Genomic DNA, 13,871 nt, shown 5'->3' with positions numbered 1-13,871 from the left:
CGTACAGAGACTTGCTGTAGCTGGGCATCTCTCAGCGTCTGCAGGCCGCTGTGTTTGCCTCAACCTAAGGAGGGCCTTCCCTTGAGGCCCTGCCACACCTGACCTACCTTCCAGGCCCAAATCCTTGCTGCATTCCACTTTGTCGCTACCCGTGGCTTTATGTGGAACGCAAAGTCCTTTTGAAGCCCTATTAGAGTGGGCTATTTACACTCCAGTCTTCGCTCAACAAATATTTCATAGGATGCTTCTGAAAGTTACCCTCATGCTATGAACAAAACAAAAAGTGGACTTCCTTCTGCGTGTTACGTTTGACCCTTTTCTCTTGTAGGTGTACAAGGGAGATGAGACCACATTCCAAATCTCAGGCCTTCAAGTCAACACGGACTATCGGTTTCGCGTCTGTGTGTGCCGCCGGTGCTCAGATACCTCACAGGAACTTAGTGGACCTTTCAGCCCATCCGTTGCCTTTATGCTTCAGCAAAATGAGATCATGCTCGCGGGAGAAACGGGAAGCATAGACGACCCGAAGATAAAGAGCATGATTCCTACTGATGAACAGTTTGCAGCCCTCATTGTACTTGGCTTTGCAAGTTTGTCAATTATATTCGCCTGTATATTACAATACTTCTTTATGAAGTAGAGAATTCAATGGAAGTTTGAGATACAAGTTTAACTAATGCTACGCATTATAATCCACACATTTATTCAGATATTCCTTCTTGAAATCCTTTTGTTCTACCATACATTTTATATACTTCTCTTGTTTTTACAGTTCTAGCTTGAAGAAAGATAAATCAGTGTTTTGATGCACCTTTTTGAAATTCAGAACTAGGAAGTGGTCAAACTGGAGAAACAAGCAAACCAGATACTAAAAGCAAGATTGTTCCCTTCACAGTTTCAAAACTGTCACCAATTTGCCTTGTCATCGTGGTTTGGTTTGTTGTATTTTTTTTTCACTGAAGTTCTTACACAGTCTCCTATTATATGTTATTATTTAGGAAATTTTAATCAAGTCACTTCTGTGTTTCTTCTTTTCCTCCTGAACGTTAGTCACAAATATGTATAGCAGTAAGATTAGAGTGCAGTGTTAGTCAACAGTACCAGGTTTCCATTGAACAGTATTAGCAATGTTGCCTATGAATTATTCACTCCATTCGCCCCATGTTTTTTCAAGATAAAAAGTAAATTGTTATTTTAACCGTTCAGTGCATTTAAATTGGAACAATATCCTGCAGCCTAAAAAACTTGCTATTTTTACAGTTACAACACTATAAACTGCCTATATAAGAAATCAAGTAACCAAACTGCATATAAATTATGAAGCATTATAGATTATTTTTTTTACCATTTTGATTTCTTGCAGTAATTTTAAGTAAGAGGGCATTGTGCAATAGTTAGCTATTCCCATGTTCAGCTATTTAAAAGCTGCTTTAACTTGTCTGTTTGTCACTGTATGTAACTATTCCTAATCTAATAGTAGATATTATTCTATTACGTTCAGTCTGATTTATATAAGAGCTGGTGATAGCTTACTGTCTCTACTGATTTAGGTGAGATTTACACTAAATGTAAGCAGACTTCACTGTCAGTTGATCTTTTTGTTTTTGGAGGGGTATCGATTTTATAGAACTTTCTTGGAGCTATCAGAATTGGGATCTGTTTATTTTAAGTCCCTTAAGTGGGTGCCTATGTTGTTCTTAACACAGGGCTAATGGAAATACTTGGTACATTGCAGAACTGGGTCTGGAGTCCTACACAGGTATAGTCCTTGCTCGTAGAGCAGCCTTCCCTCTCCTCCTGCCTTCCTCTTCCCTGGCACACATCTTAATCCACCGAGATAGATTTTTAACTCTTGAGTCATTGGATTATTTATATTAAGTCAACATTGTGCGAGTACCTCAGGGACATAAGTGAGCTGGAGGTGCAAATAGATTCCAAAAGGGTGCAACAGACACAGTGTATTTCCCCACCTATTGGTTCTGTATATTTTTGCTACTCGGTTTTGCTTTTGTCCTAGCTATTTTGTGCTCTGTCTCCATTGTCTAGGATTCAGATTCATGTACTAGCATAATATTCCCTTAACCAAAGTAATGGGGGAAAAAACAACATTATTTTTGTTGTAGGTTTATTTATACTATATACTGCATACAGTACTTTAAATACCAATTACAGTGCAATCTTTTATTTATTGTAAAAAAAAAAAAAAGAATAAAAAAATAAAAAATAAAAGTGTACTTATGTACTAATTCCCCTCCCCGCCCCCCTGCAGCATGTTACATTTTTGTCTGTTTTATACTGTTGTCCTTTAAGTCAACTTTTTACCTGGCAGCATTCCTAGTTATTATTAATCTTCTGACATTTTCTTGCATTTTTGAAGATGGGAGCATCTAGTACATTGAATGCCAAAAAAGAAACCAAACCATTATCAGTGATTCCAACGTTTACATGTATCCAAAAACATAATCATCTCTGGAAAACGAGTGCTGAGATAACGAACTGTTCAGTGTGCCTCTCTAGATGTAGCAAATATTAGAGACCTTCTGTATTTTGTTATTGACTATAATTAGTTTAATTTAGCCTTGCGAACTAATGGCATTGAGCTAAATATATATATATATATTTTTTATTTTTGCCAAAGTCGTGGCTTGTCAAATTTATGTACATCTTATTTAAATTTATTTGTGATACGGAACTTTGTGACCTTGCATCTGTTTTTTTTTTTTGGTTTTTTTTTTCCGTGAGCAAAGCACGTGGAGCTGTTGTCAATGGAGGGGGGGGAAAGAGTGTGTAAAAAAAAAAAAAAAAAGTGATGAGGATCCCACTAACCTGGGAGCCTGACCATTGGGAGGGACTCTCACTGTTATTTTTGGAGCATTATTTCAGCAGCATTGCTATGAAATCCAAACCTGCCGCCTCAAACAGCTGCTTTAATCTATATATTTTAAAAATAAACCTGGGTATTGTTTGATCAGTGATGAAAGTTTGAGATATAATGAGAGCAAAAGCAGAGAGTGGGAGTGTGGATAAAGGAGATCTGTGAGGCTGCAGCTGGGCGCCTCGCAGCCGTGCCCAGCCCTGGGTCGAGGTGCTCTCCAGGAGTGCCACAGCCCCTGGTGAGGTGCATTAGGCGTGATTTTAACTTGTATCTTCTGCCATAGCGATCTGACTGGGATTCATAACAAAAAAAAAAGAAGAACATTGTGGGTCATAAACCATTTGTGTGTGGGTTTCCATCAGTGCAGCTTGCTGATGCCTTGGCTTCCCCGTGCGGCCTTGTGCTGCTCCGAGCCAATAGCATCCGAGAGCTCTGTGCTCTCAAAGCAACGATGGACACAAAAGGTAGAATGAAACACTAAACATTCACAGCCCTTCGGGACGGAGAGGGATTTTATATTTTATATTGTTCTGCCTTTTTCCTTACGAACTTGAAATGTTTTCTAACCCTGTTCGTTGGCTACGGTAGTTCAGTATTCAGATTGAGAAGTGCCCTAACTGAATGTGTATGAACCTTATCCTTGCACAGTTCATTAAATTGAAAAATGAAAACAAAGTTTTTACCTCACTATGGGAACGTACATTCCAAGCTTTTCGACTTAAAAAAAAATAAATAATCATAAGTTTTCTCGTATTGTAAATTTTAGACTATTTCATATGCATTGTATTAAAACTGCCATATCAATTTTAATGTATAGATTTTGCAAATACTACACTATGTATGTAAGACTTAACTGTATCTGTAGTGTATATGTAATATATTTATGCCCAATAAATGTTTTAATTCTTTCTGATATCACCAGGGGTTTTCTTTGTGCTTGCAGTCCGTGCCTGGCCCCTTTGTGCTCCATCAGCAGCGTTACTGCAGCTGAACTGGGAAGCCCAGACTGAACCTGGGATGCTTCTGGTTTGTACTGGGAACACTTTGGTGGAGTTAATCTTTGGGATGAGTTTCTGAGGTCTTTTATTGCTGCTGGGTTTGTCTCTTTGGAGCTAAACACTTGGAATACCAGTTTTCAGTTACTCGCTGATTATGTAGGCTCAGTTCAGTTGCTCACCACACATCATTAATCTAGCTGTATACCTTATTCTTGGCAAGCATACCAGTGTTTGTTTTTCACACAGCTTTTCTTCTTCAAATCACTGCATAAATACAGCATTTCTACTTGCTTAATTACTGCAATTTGCAACATGAGTGTTTCTCCTATGGAAACGTGTTTATTTTCCCCTTTTTTCCTCAGCTTTTTTGTTTGTTCTAACAGTGCTTGCCAAAACAATCTCTTTCACAAGATCTTCTAATGCTGCCTATGGACTAATAACCACCACTTTGTTACCTGAACTGCTCCCCGGCGTGAAGCACGCCGGGTTTGCCACGCTTGGGTGAGAGTCTGCAGGTGGAGAACAGTCGGAGCTTTCCAATGGAGGGAGGTTTGTATTTGCTCCCTGAGGGACGTGTGCTGTGCTTTTGGCTCCAGCTGCTGCTGTGAGCTCAGTGCAGAGGAGCAGGACCTGGAGGCCGTGTCCGCCCTGCAGAGCATTCCTGCCCGGCCCGGCCTGGCCTGCTGCAGACATCTTCTGTATGAATTACATTTCCTGTGCAAATCCTTTTCTGGAATTACAGCGCTTGCAGAATTCGTGATGTATTACGATTCACTGAAATTCTCCATCCTTGATATTCACCAGCCTGGGAGTGAAGACATAAATGTCATCTATTCCTCTCAGACCCACAGGTAAGCAGAGGGGGAGGCGGGGGCATCTTGTTTCAATATTTTTACATCTGAGGAGAAAGCCAGCTGAGATCCCTGGAAAAGGCAGTTCTATTGGTAGTGCGTTTAATAAGATGTAACCGATGGCTTCTGTTCCTGCCCCTGACAACTGTGCTCTCAAACACACATGATCTTTGCTGGGTGAAATAAAAAGCAAACAGAAGGATTCAGGAGGGGCTTCCAGGCACAGCAGGTTGGCTGGCTGGATGCTGTTATTAGCTGGAGTAGTTACATTTGTTATACTAATTGCCAGCATGGGTGGCAAGGCATGCAGTCAAACCTATTTTTAGGTTTACTAGCACGGTAAGAAATGCCTTCTTGGGTCGATGTGCTGAGTGGATGTCATTTGGTGATTTCATTCGCTCGTCTCTCAATTTCAGTCACACAAAAGCCATTATTCTCTACAAATAAACCAGAGCAAGCAGTCGGGAGGGAGAAATGTTGTGAGCATGTGAATGGAGAAATTCAGCCCTAATGCCGTGCAAACATTGCATTCATTCCTCCATAGCACAGATAGATAGTTTTTCTTTCTGTGAGATGCCAACACCAGGGTTGCAAGCTCTCCTCCTGCCAAATGGCTTCCTAGGTGAAACCACTGCCGAGAGCTGAAGTGCTGTTGGTATCTTGGGGTTAAGCCAGGGATGCTCAGGCAGGGCCTGGCCCAGAAGCTGTTCTGCTCACCCTCTTCCCTCCTGGCAGCCATGCTGTGGGCTCAGACCTGCAGCTGGGTGCCCAGTGAGGAACACAGCTGAGCTGGAAGGCAGCGTGGCACAGCGCTGTCACTGTGCTGCAGTGGGTCTGGGGCACCAGCTGCTGCCCCACGCTGGCTTTCAGGGTGTTTAGGTGAAGCTGCTGCTTTAAATAGTGCTTAGGTGATGTCATGTGTCATTCTGAGCATCTAGCAGCTCCAGATTTGACACATAAGTGCTGCTTGTCCAGAGTATCTTATTTCTGGCAAGCAATACAATAGGATGTGATTTTCTACCTGTGGGTGCTTCCATCAAAGGTACTTTTCTAAAATGAATGGAGCTTTCTGGTAAAGTGCTTTTGACCTATTTTATCAGCAATTTAAGGCGTGACCAATAAATAAGATGCAGGTTATGTTTATCTGCAAAGCTGCGATATGAAATGTAGAGTTGGAAAAGCTCTTAAAACTGGAGCTGCTCAATGAGTGAGCCTCCAGTTACTTCCTATGTGGGTTCCTTACTCGCAGGGCAGTGAGAACACAGTGACATCTTGATTCATAAAGCCCCTCTGTGGTTTCCTGTTTCAGCTGGAGGTGGCACAGTGTGCTCCTACAGGAGGGAGTTCGCAGGAGTGCAGCAGGTGGATCAGCAGCTGCAGGTGGTTGTCCTGAGCAGCACAGCGCCTGCAAGGCTCCCGCCTTCACTGCAGGTAAAGCAGACCCCAAAAGCCACGTTCAGGTTAAAATTGTGCTGGGGAGAGAACTGTGCTCTTTCAGAGAAGGCTTTGAGGGGAGGTGATGCCAGGAAAACGAGGGGCTGCAGGAGCGGCCTGAGGACAGCAGGGAATTGCTGGGAATGGCCGAGCTGCCCCCTCCCTCACCACCCACCCGCAGCTCTACAGAGGCTCTCAGCACTTTATTTCTTTTTCTGCTCACATTTAATACCACAGACACAGCTGAAACTCGAAACGCTTACGTGACGTTAGGTGCGCGATCGGTTCGTTTACACGGACATGTAATTCGTGAGCTCACATCTTCACAATATTTTCAAGACTCCTCGATTTCTTGTTTCCCTGAGTTGCATGATGTCTGCCACCAGATCTGCTTGTCAGCAGGCAGCGAGTGAAAACAAAATGAACAGAAAGGCAGAAGTGGTCAGAGACAAAAGGGGAGAGGATGCCACGGGTGCTGCTCTTTTAACGGGCTCAGCCCACAGCAGGGGCTCCAAGGAGGTGAGCCTCACCAGGCTGACCCTCTGCAGCTCCCTTCTGCTGCTGCTCCTGTGGTTTGCCCCTGCTGGGACAGGCTGCAGCCCCACCAATGGGCAAAGAAGGTTCAGAAGGAGCTAAATTCTCTTTTCACTTATACCTGAGCAGCACCACCAGCAAAGACATTACAGACAGAATGCGGCCCGCAGGCAGCAATGGGAGCCTAAAAGCAATAGGAATCCTGTGACCAATCTGTTACATAGGAGCAGTTGTGGACCAGCTGGTAATAAATAGGAGAACCAAATAAACAAAAGCTGCTATTTCACATGCACGCCCCCAAGCTCTATTAGCTGGACCACAACATCTATGTATATGAGTGGCAACAGATGTGATATAAGGCATACAGATTAGCATAAGGTGTGGAAGGTTTTCTGGTGTTGATTTGGTTTTTAATGGCATACTTGAATTACAAAAATCAATTGAATTGAAGATTTTTGTGAATCAACTATGAGAACATGCGTACCTGTGGGTCTTAATGTATATTTTCTACCACTATTTCGGCTCACGCCATTTAAAAATATCCTAAAAGTGACTATGGCACTGCAGCAAACCAGCACTGCTGCAGCATGGGCTCTGCGGGGGGACGAGGTGCTCCAGACCCACTGATCCCAACCCAGGGTGTCTTACAGGAGCAGACTGTCCTCGGGCTGTGGTGTGGCAGACACAGGCACCAGTGCTAGGACAGCCCACAGCTCCCAGGTTCAGGTACAGTGAGTGGCTCACGGTCAAGCTGAGCAGAACAAGTGCAGGAGGGACAGCTGGAGAAACAAAAAGGTGACTGTGGGAGACAGCATTCCCAACCTCACAGCATCACTGCAGTCCTGAAGGCAGCACCGTCCTTGTCCCACTGATACACGTTCCCAAAATGTTTTAGTACAGCCGTGTTTTGAGCCACTTCACTGGAGATATATTTTATTTCTATTCCCATGTGATGTGAGGGTCATTAATTTGAGCACGTTTGAAAAACTACCCATTTTTATTTCTCTTTTTGGAACTCGTGTTTAAAAATCGAGGTTATGAAAAGCGTGTATCAAATTCTATGTTTTCTGCTTCAAAAAGGCAAAATTGCATTTTCTGTCTTTAGGGTCTGGTATTGTGCTAGCAAAATTCTTAGCAAAACTAAAGTTAACTCTGGAAATCCTCAGCTCGTGTTTAGCAGCTGCCGGAGTCTCATGGGCTCTCAGGTGAGCTGAGCTATGTTTGCCTGTTAGAAATGGGAAAGCCTGGCTCCCCTGTGTTAGAAAATCATGCCATAGGATCATAGAATGGTTTGGGTTGGAAGGGACACTAAGGTCCTTCCGGTCCCAACCCCTGCCTAGGCTGGATGCCTCCACCAGCTCAGGCTGCCCAGGGCCCATCCATGGCCTCGAGCACCTCCAGGGATGGGGCGCCCACAGCTGTGCAGCAGTGCCAGGGCCTCACCAAACTGAGTAAAGAATTTCCTCCTAACATCTAACCCGAATCTGCCATCTTTCAGTCTAAAGCCGCTCCCCCTTGTCCTGTCACTCTCACACCACAACAGAAGTCGGTCTCTATAATCTCCCTTTAAATGTCAGATGGACAAAAGCAGCAGACAAACATCACTTGATTGTTGCCAAATGCTGTAGCCACGCGTCTCCTTTTATATTCTCAAGGTATAGGCGGTTCTAAAAAATCTTTTGCTGCCCGTGTGACACCTCCCAGCAAATCCAGGTGACGCCACAAGGACAGCTTTCCTCGTCGATTTGTGTCTTGCCCCACGTCCCCTCCGTGATGGCTCTCCGGTAACAGCGGCTGGGTGTGATGCTCTGGCACTGCACCCCGTGTCATGTGGCAGCGGCGGGCTCTGTCCACACGCGCGAGCTGTCCTGCTTGGTGCTGGAAAGTCTTTTCTTTGGCGGGGCTTTGAGTCCGAAGAGCCGGCAGGCAGCGACGCGGTACTTCTTGGACATGATGTTGTAGAGGATGGGGTTGATGGCCGCGCTCAGGTAGAAGAGGACAAAGGACACCAAGTTGCAGTACTGGCTGATCACTGCTATCTCCAAGGATCCAGCTTCAAAGGATTTGGAAAATAAATATCGTCCTACGTGAAAAGGCAACCAGCAGAGTATGAAAGCAAATACCACCACAACTAAAATAAAAACAGCAGAAGAAAGCGTGTTAACTGCGAGGAAGGGAGAAAAAAAAGAAAGGCTGATTTAAATGAAATCGCATTCTCTCTTTTCAGCCAATTAATTTCCAAGTGGGAAAAGGCGCCCCGTAACTTTTCAAGTTTCTCTCAAGTACATTTTCTGGCAGGATAGATTAGCAATACTTCCAACAAATCGATTGTACCTAAGCAGCCTGCCTGTATACTGCACAGCTACTCTGCTGTAGCACTGAGCCATCAAATCATCTTTTCCATAAAAGAACAGAGTTAAAGAGTCAGAGCAGTGACAGAAATTACAATCCACCGTCTGCACCTACAAAGGCAAATTATACACAACACAATAGACTGAACACTGTGGTATATAATGGTGTTTAGTCACTGGGAAGCAGGGTGGTTTAAAGACAAAGGCCCAAAGACAAAAACAACCAACAGCACACAGCTGGATCTGTAGGGCACATCCTACAGGGTAACATCGGGCAGTGTTGCTCCCTGCCTGGCTGCCTGTGTGGTGGAACATGACTGCTCCAAGGGAAGGAAAGCTACAGGAACTTATGGCATACGCTGCAGCATACGGCTGAAACTCAGAGTTTTCTTTCTTGAGCCCAACACTTGGGGGGGTTTTTTGCACAGTTTCTCCACCTGGGAAGTTCACATAAAGTTTCCATCGCTCACAGGCATGCTCTGGAGTTTAATCCCTGCGTTGAATGCTACCACTGTGGTCACTTTATGCAGAATATTGAGCACAGCCAATATTTTTACAGGTAAGTGTGCATATCCCTCCTAGCTGGGGACTTGAGGATGCAGTTTGATCCTCACTCGTGCAGAATTGCATTGATTTCAAGAGGAATGGATCATGGTAGCTCCTTTCAAAGTCAGGCCATACATTTGGGCATTTAATTGTGGTCCTAGTGCATATAACCTTTGTGCAGCTTAAGAGAAGCATTGGTGCTAATCCCATTTAGTCAATGTTCCAGGACTTGCTGGAAGTGTCTGCTGCATCTCAGGCAGAATGCTGGAAGCGATGACAGCAGACTGCATTGAGCATCTGCTGCTATTGAGCCCTCACTAACTTCTTTTCTTTCTACCCAGCCTTGGCCTGTTTTCATCTAGAGAACGCCGGCTCTGCCTGAGGACAGGCTCACCCCTGCCTTGCTGTTCCCAGCCCTTGCAGAAGAAGAAAAGGTGTCTGAAGTACCATGGTGCTGGCGGCAATGCTTTGGGGCAGAAATAAGCACTTACTGTTCTGACATTCCTTACGGTTAAGTAAGTATGCAGATAGATAAACATGGCAGTAGTATGTGCTGGCAATTTACTTATTGTAAATAGAGATCCATAATCCTGAAGCTCTAGAAGAGTAAGTGAAGAATTACTTCCAAGGTCACGCTTACCCACCTGAACTAATTCTCTTGATCATAAAACGTGGCTGAGAGGGCTCAGAGAAAGCTGCAGGTTTGATCATTTTTGCTGCTCTGTAGTAGTAGTTATAAATCAGGGCACACACAAGAGATCAGGTAGGCTCCCACACAGTAACAAAGCCCCTTAGGGCACGCTGCCACCTCTCCATCGGGCTCATCATCCCTTCACCTCTGCCTTGCTGTGACACCTTCACCTGAAGCATCCCATCTGCAGGAGCTGACGCCGGGCTCTGCCGGAGCAAAAGCACGCAGCGGTGCTCAGCAGCCAGGCACAGAGCTGTGCAGCAACTTTGGGCTCTGTGCAGCCAGCTCCCAGCACATGCTGGGCAGGAGCTGGCAGCATCCCTGTGCTGAAACACACGTTCCTGTGTGCCAGCAGGAACTGCTGTTTAAGCCATCAGGTGCTGTACATATACAGTCAGGACTGATAGTGTCTGTTGTCTCCATCCTGTTGCCCTGAAGTCAGTGGGAATTTAGGGGATTACAGACCCCAGAGGAGCCTGTTCAGCAAAGGCTGATGCTTTTCTAATACAGAAGTAAGATCACTTTCTGTGGTCTTACTCTGCCGTGCTGCTGAATTACCCCAATCTGCTAAAAATACCTTTTCGTTTGTGAGACGAAGCACATCACACTCTGCTCGCTTATTCTGCAGCTAACTTTGTGGGTTTAGAAGAGGTTAGTTTGAAAATCAAATAAACTATCCTCTGTAAATAACGTTGGTATCCACAACCAAAGATGTTCTAAAAATCTCCAGGGCGAGAGCTGATTGTAACTGTGGTATTCGTCTTTGTCAGAGGTTGTTATTAAAATCTCCTTAACTGTTTTAGAGTCCCCAGCACCAAGCGGTTAGAAATAAATCTAAGGAAAGAGGAGAGTTGTTCTGCGAATACCTTAAAGCGGAGCCCTGTGTAGGAAGGGTTTTAAATCATTGCTTTCCTTTAGAAGCAATGACAGTGACCTGGCAGTGCTCAGCCCCTTTTCTTGCACACACAAGCACACACACTTGCAAACACAGAGCCCAGGCAGCCGTACCTAGCATCTTCACAGTCTGCTTGTTGTTCTTGTCCCTGATGACAGCGCTCGGACCAATGTTCTTCCTCTTCCTTCTCCAGAGCTTCCTCCCGATGAGGCTGTACAGCACCGTGAGGCAGAACACGGGCAGGAAAAAGAAGATGCTGGAGATCCACACCATGATGGTGAGCAGCCCCGAGCGGATGGCGTACTCTGTGGCGCGGCACTCGTTGGTGCTCAGCGGGTTGGTGCCGTTCTCGTGCTCAACGCCCACCAGGACGAAGATGGGGCCGGCGCTAATGAAGGAGACGGCCCAGAGGATGAGGATGACCAGCTTGACCTTCCTCTTGGTGATGATCACCTTCGCTCGCAGGGGGAAGCAGATGGCGACGTACCGCTCCACGCTGAGCGCGGTGATGTTGAGGATGGTGGAGTAGGTGCAGCTCTCGCTGATGAACTGGAAGAGCTTGCAGAGGAGGTCCCCGAAGTTCCAGGGCCGGTACTGCCAGAGGCGGAAGAGGTCCAGGGGCATGCAGAGGAAAATGAGCAGGTCGGAGAAGGCCATGCTGGACAGGTAGAAGTTGGTGGTGGTCCTCATGTCCCGGAACCGTGACACCACCAGCACGGTCATCAGGTTGCCGACGACCCCGACGACGAAGAGGAGGACGCAGGCGACGGTGATGCCGGTGAGCACGGGCGCGGGGAAGAGGCGCAGCGGGGACTCGGAGCCCGTCCTGTTCTCCGCGCTCCCCTCCCGCATCGTGCCGCCGCGGGATGCGCATCCCCGCGCGGAGCCGCTCCGTGCCCGGACCGGGGCTGGGGGCAGGTGCGGGAGGCGGGGAGGGATGCGGCCCCGCTCCGCCCCCCTCCCCTTTCCCCCCTCCCCCCCTCCGGGCCGTGGGCCGGTCCCGCAGCGCGTCACAGCGGGCGTGGGCGCTGCCTCCGCGGGCGCGGAGCGGCTCTGCGGCGAGTTTAACCCGACGTACGCTCCGCTCCGCTCCTCACCGCCCCTCCCCCCACCCCCACGCGGGACGGCTCCACTGCCCGGACGGTCTCCGCGGGCTCCCACTCCCCGGCCGCGGTGCAGAGCTGGCCGCTGAGCTCCGTCCCCACGAGCTTGTTTTCTGCTTGCCGCCGTCGGGGCGGTGTAGGGCGATGGGGTGCGCTCTCGGAGCAGTTTTTGCGACGGGTCTCTGCGGCGCTGCCCACGCGTGTCGGATTCGGGCTCCGAGATGCGCGGGCTGACGGGCGCGCGGGGATAGCGACGGCTGTGGTCGCCGTCCCTCGTTTCGCTGCCCTTGCTTGCTGGCGGGAGCACGGTAAGGCTGCGGTTGGGTGAAGCTGCAGCCGTCGCCCGCTCTCTCTGATTCAGCCGCAGTTCCGTTCTCATTCAGCGTGGCTCTGCGGTCCCGCGCTCCGCAGGCACACACCCCTCGGAGCCGCTGGGCTCCCCAGCTGCGGCATCCCGCATCCCTCCGAGACTGGGGCTGATGCTGTGCCCGCAAGCCCCGGCTGAGGGAAGCAGCTCAAGGTGAGCTCAGGGGCAGCACAGGGACACCCCCCCCCCCCCCCCCGACCTGTGCTCTGAGTGCACCCTGGCTTAATGCAGCTCGGAAACAGAGCTTGGTGCTGCTTTTCACGTGCACGCTCACATATGCGTGCCCACCATCTGCTGTTGCTATTTCACAACTGCCAGGCTTCACTGAAGAGCAGAGTGTGAGCGCGGGGTGACACGACAGTTCCTGTGCCCGCTGCTCTGGCCGTGCCTGCCGGCAGCTGAGCACTTTGCAGCACTTCCCGCAGCGATGCATTAGCCCCAGCATCCTGTCTGTATCCTAAATCTGACACGCTTTGGAGTCAGTATTCGTCGTTCCTGCTCTTGCTCTGTGAGACAGTTTCGTAGCAAGTTACTCAAGGGCTGCTAAATTTTATGGAGTATAACCACAAATCAATTCATTTGGGGGGGGGGGGGGGGGGAAAGGAAGAGCCTACCACGCCTCTCACTTTGCTTATCCAGCTGCCTTTGTGGCTGCTTTTCTTATTTCTGAAGAAGAATCGTGGGCTGCAGGCCACCAAAATCTATCTATTTCAATCTTACAGTGTTGAGTCCAACCCAATTTAAACGCCGATGTATCGTACGATGGAGCAGCAAGCAGCTGTCCCTGTATAGAATACCCTGAGTTGGAAGGGACCCGTAAGGATCATCGAGGCTCGTGGAAAGCTGCCAAATTGTTCCCAATATCCTAAATAATGCCTTCATTCTTCGCAACCCCATACGCTCTCAGAGCAGCAGCATTAGCTGCAGGAGCTGGGTGTTTGGCTGACAGGACGGCCTGAGGCTGCGGATGTGACCTTGCAGTGAGCAGCCTTTGTTCTCGTGAAATTCCTCCCGCTTTTGCTGAATTGTATCTTATCAAAAATGGCCATTTCCCTTTTCGTAGGGAGAGGAGAGCTTCAGTCCTTCAGACAAATCCTGTTCTTTCGTGAAACGTGCCCCCAAGTTGGTGTGATGATGGGTTCCTGCATCTGCTTCACACACACTGAAGGACAGTGGTGGGAGAAGGTGGCTCCATGCACTCACCTACCTGCCCTCAGCTGCAGGAA

The 13,871-nt window shown here is 47.7% G+C and overlaps 2 protein-coding genes across 3 annotated transcripts in view; one reads left to right on the top strand and one right to left on the bottom strand.

Annotated features, from left to right (window-relative positions):
• The window catches only part of FNDC3B (fibronectin type III domain containing 3B), a 145,169-nt gene extending 142,152 nt beyond the window's left edge, over nucleotides 1-3,017 (top strand). For both annotated transcript variants that reach the window (XM_065748462.1, XM_065748463.1), the window contains one exon: nucleotides 329-3,017. In XM_065748462.1, the coding sequence (XP_065604534.1) occupies nucleotides 329-640 (312 nt within the window). In that variant the 3' untranslated portion in view covers nucleotides 641-3,017. The remainder of the gene's footprint in view (nucleotides 1-328) is intronic.
• A 5,501-nt stretch (nucleotides 3,018-8,518) lies between these two features.
• Nucleotides 8,519-12,036, bottom strand: GHSR (growth hormone secretagogue receptor). The gene is made up of 2 exons (XM_065748140.1): nucleotides 11,289-12,036; nucleotides 8,519-8,823 (listed from the first exon to the last, which is right to left on the bottom strand). The coding sequence occupies exons 1-2, from the start codon at nucleotides 12,025-12,027 to the stop codon at nucleotides 8,519-8,521; spliced, it is 1,044 nt and encodes a 347-aa protein (XP_065604212.1). The 5' UTR covers nucleotides 12,028-12,036.
• Between the last annotated feature and the right edge of the window lie 1,835 nt (nucleotides 12,037-13,871).

This window comes from Cyrtonyx montezumae, unplaced genomic scaffold (assembly GCF_038088225.1).
Source record: "Cyrtonyx montezumae isolate F1298 unplaced genomic scaffold, pur_monq_1.0 scaffold_5, whole genome shotgun sequence".
NCBI lineage: Eukaryota > Metazoa > Chordata > Aves > Galliformes > Odontophoridae > Cyrtonyx > Cyrtonyx montezumae.
This window is presented reverse-complemented; position numbering and strand designations above follow the sequence as displayed.

Coding starts and splice junctions, on each gene's coding strand:
- GHSR (XM_065748140.1), bottom strand. CDS start 12,027: ATGCGGGAGGGGAGCGCGGAGAACAGGACGGGCTCCGAGTCCCCGCTG. Junction 8,824..11,288: donor GCAGACTGTGAAGATGCTAG/GTACGGCTGCCT, acceptor TTTTTATTTTAG/TTGTGGTGGTATTTGCTTTC.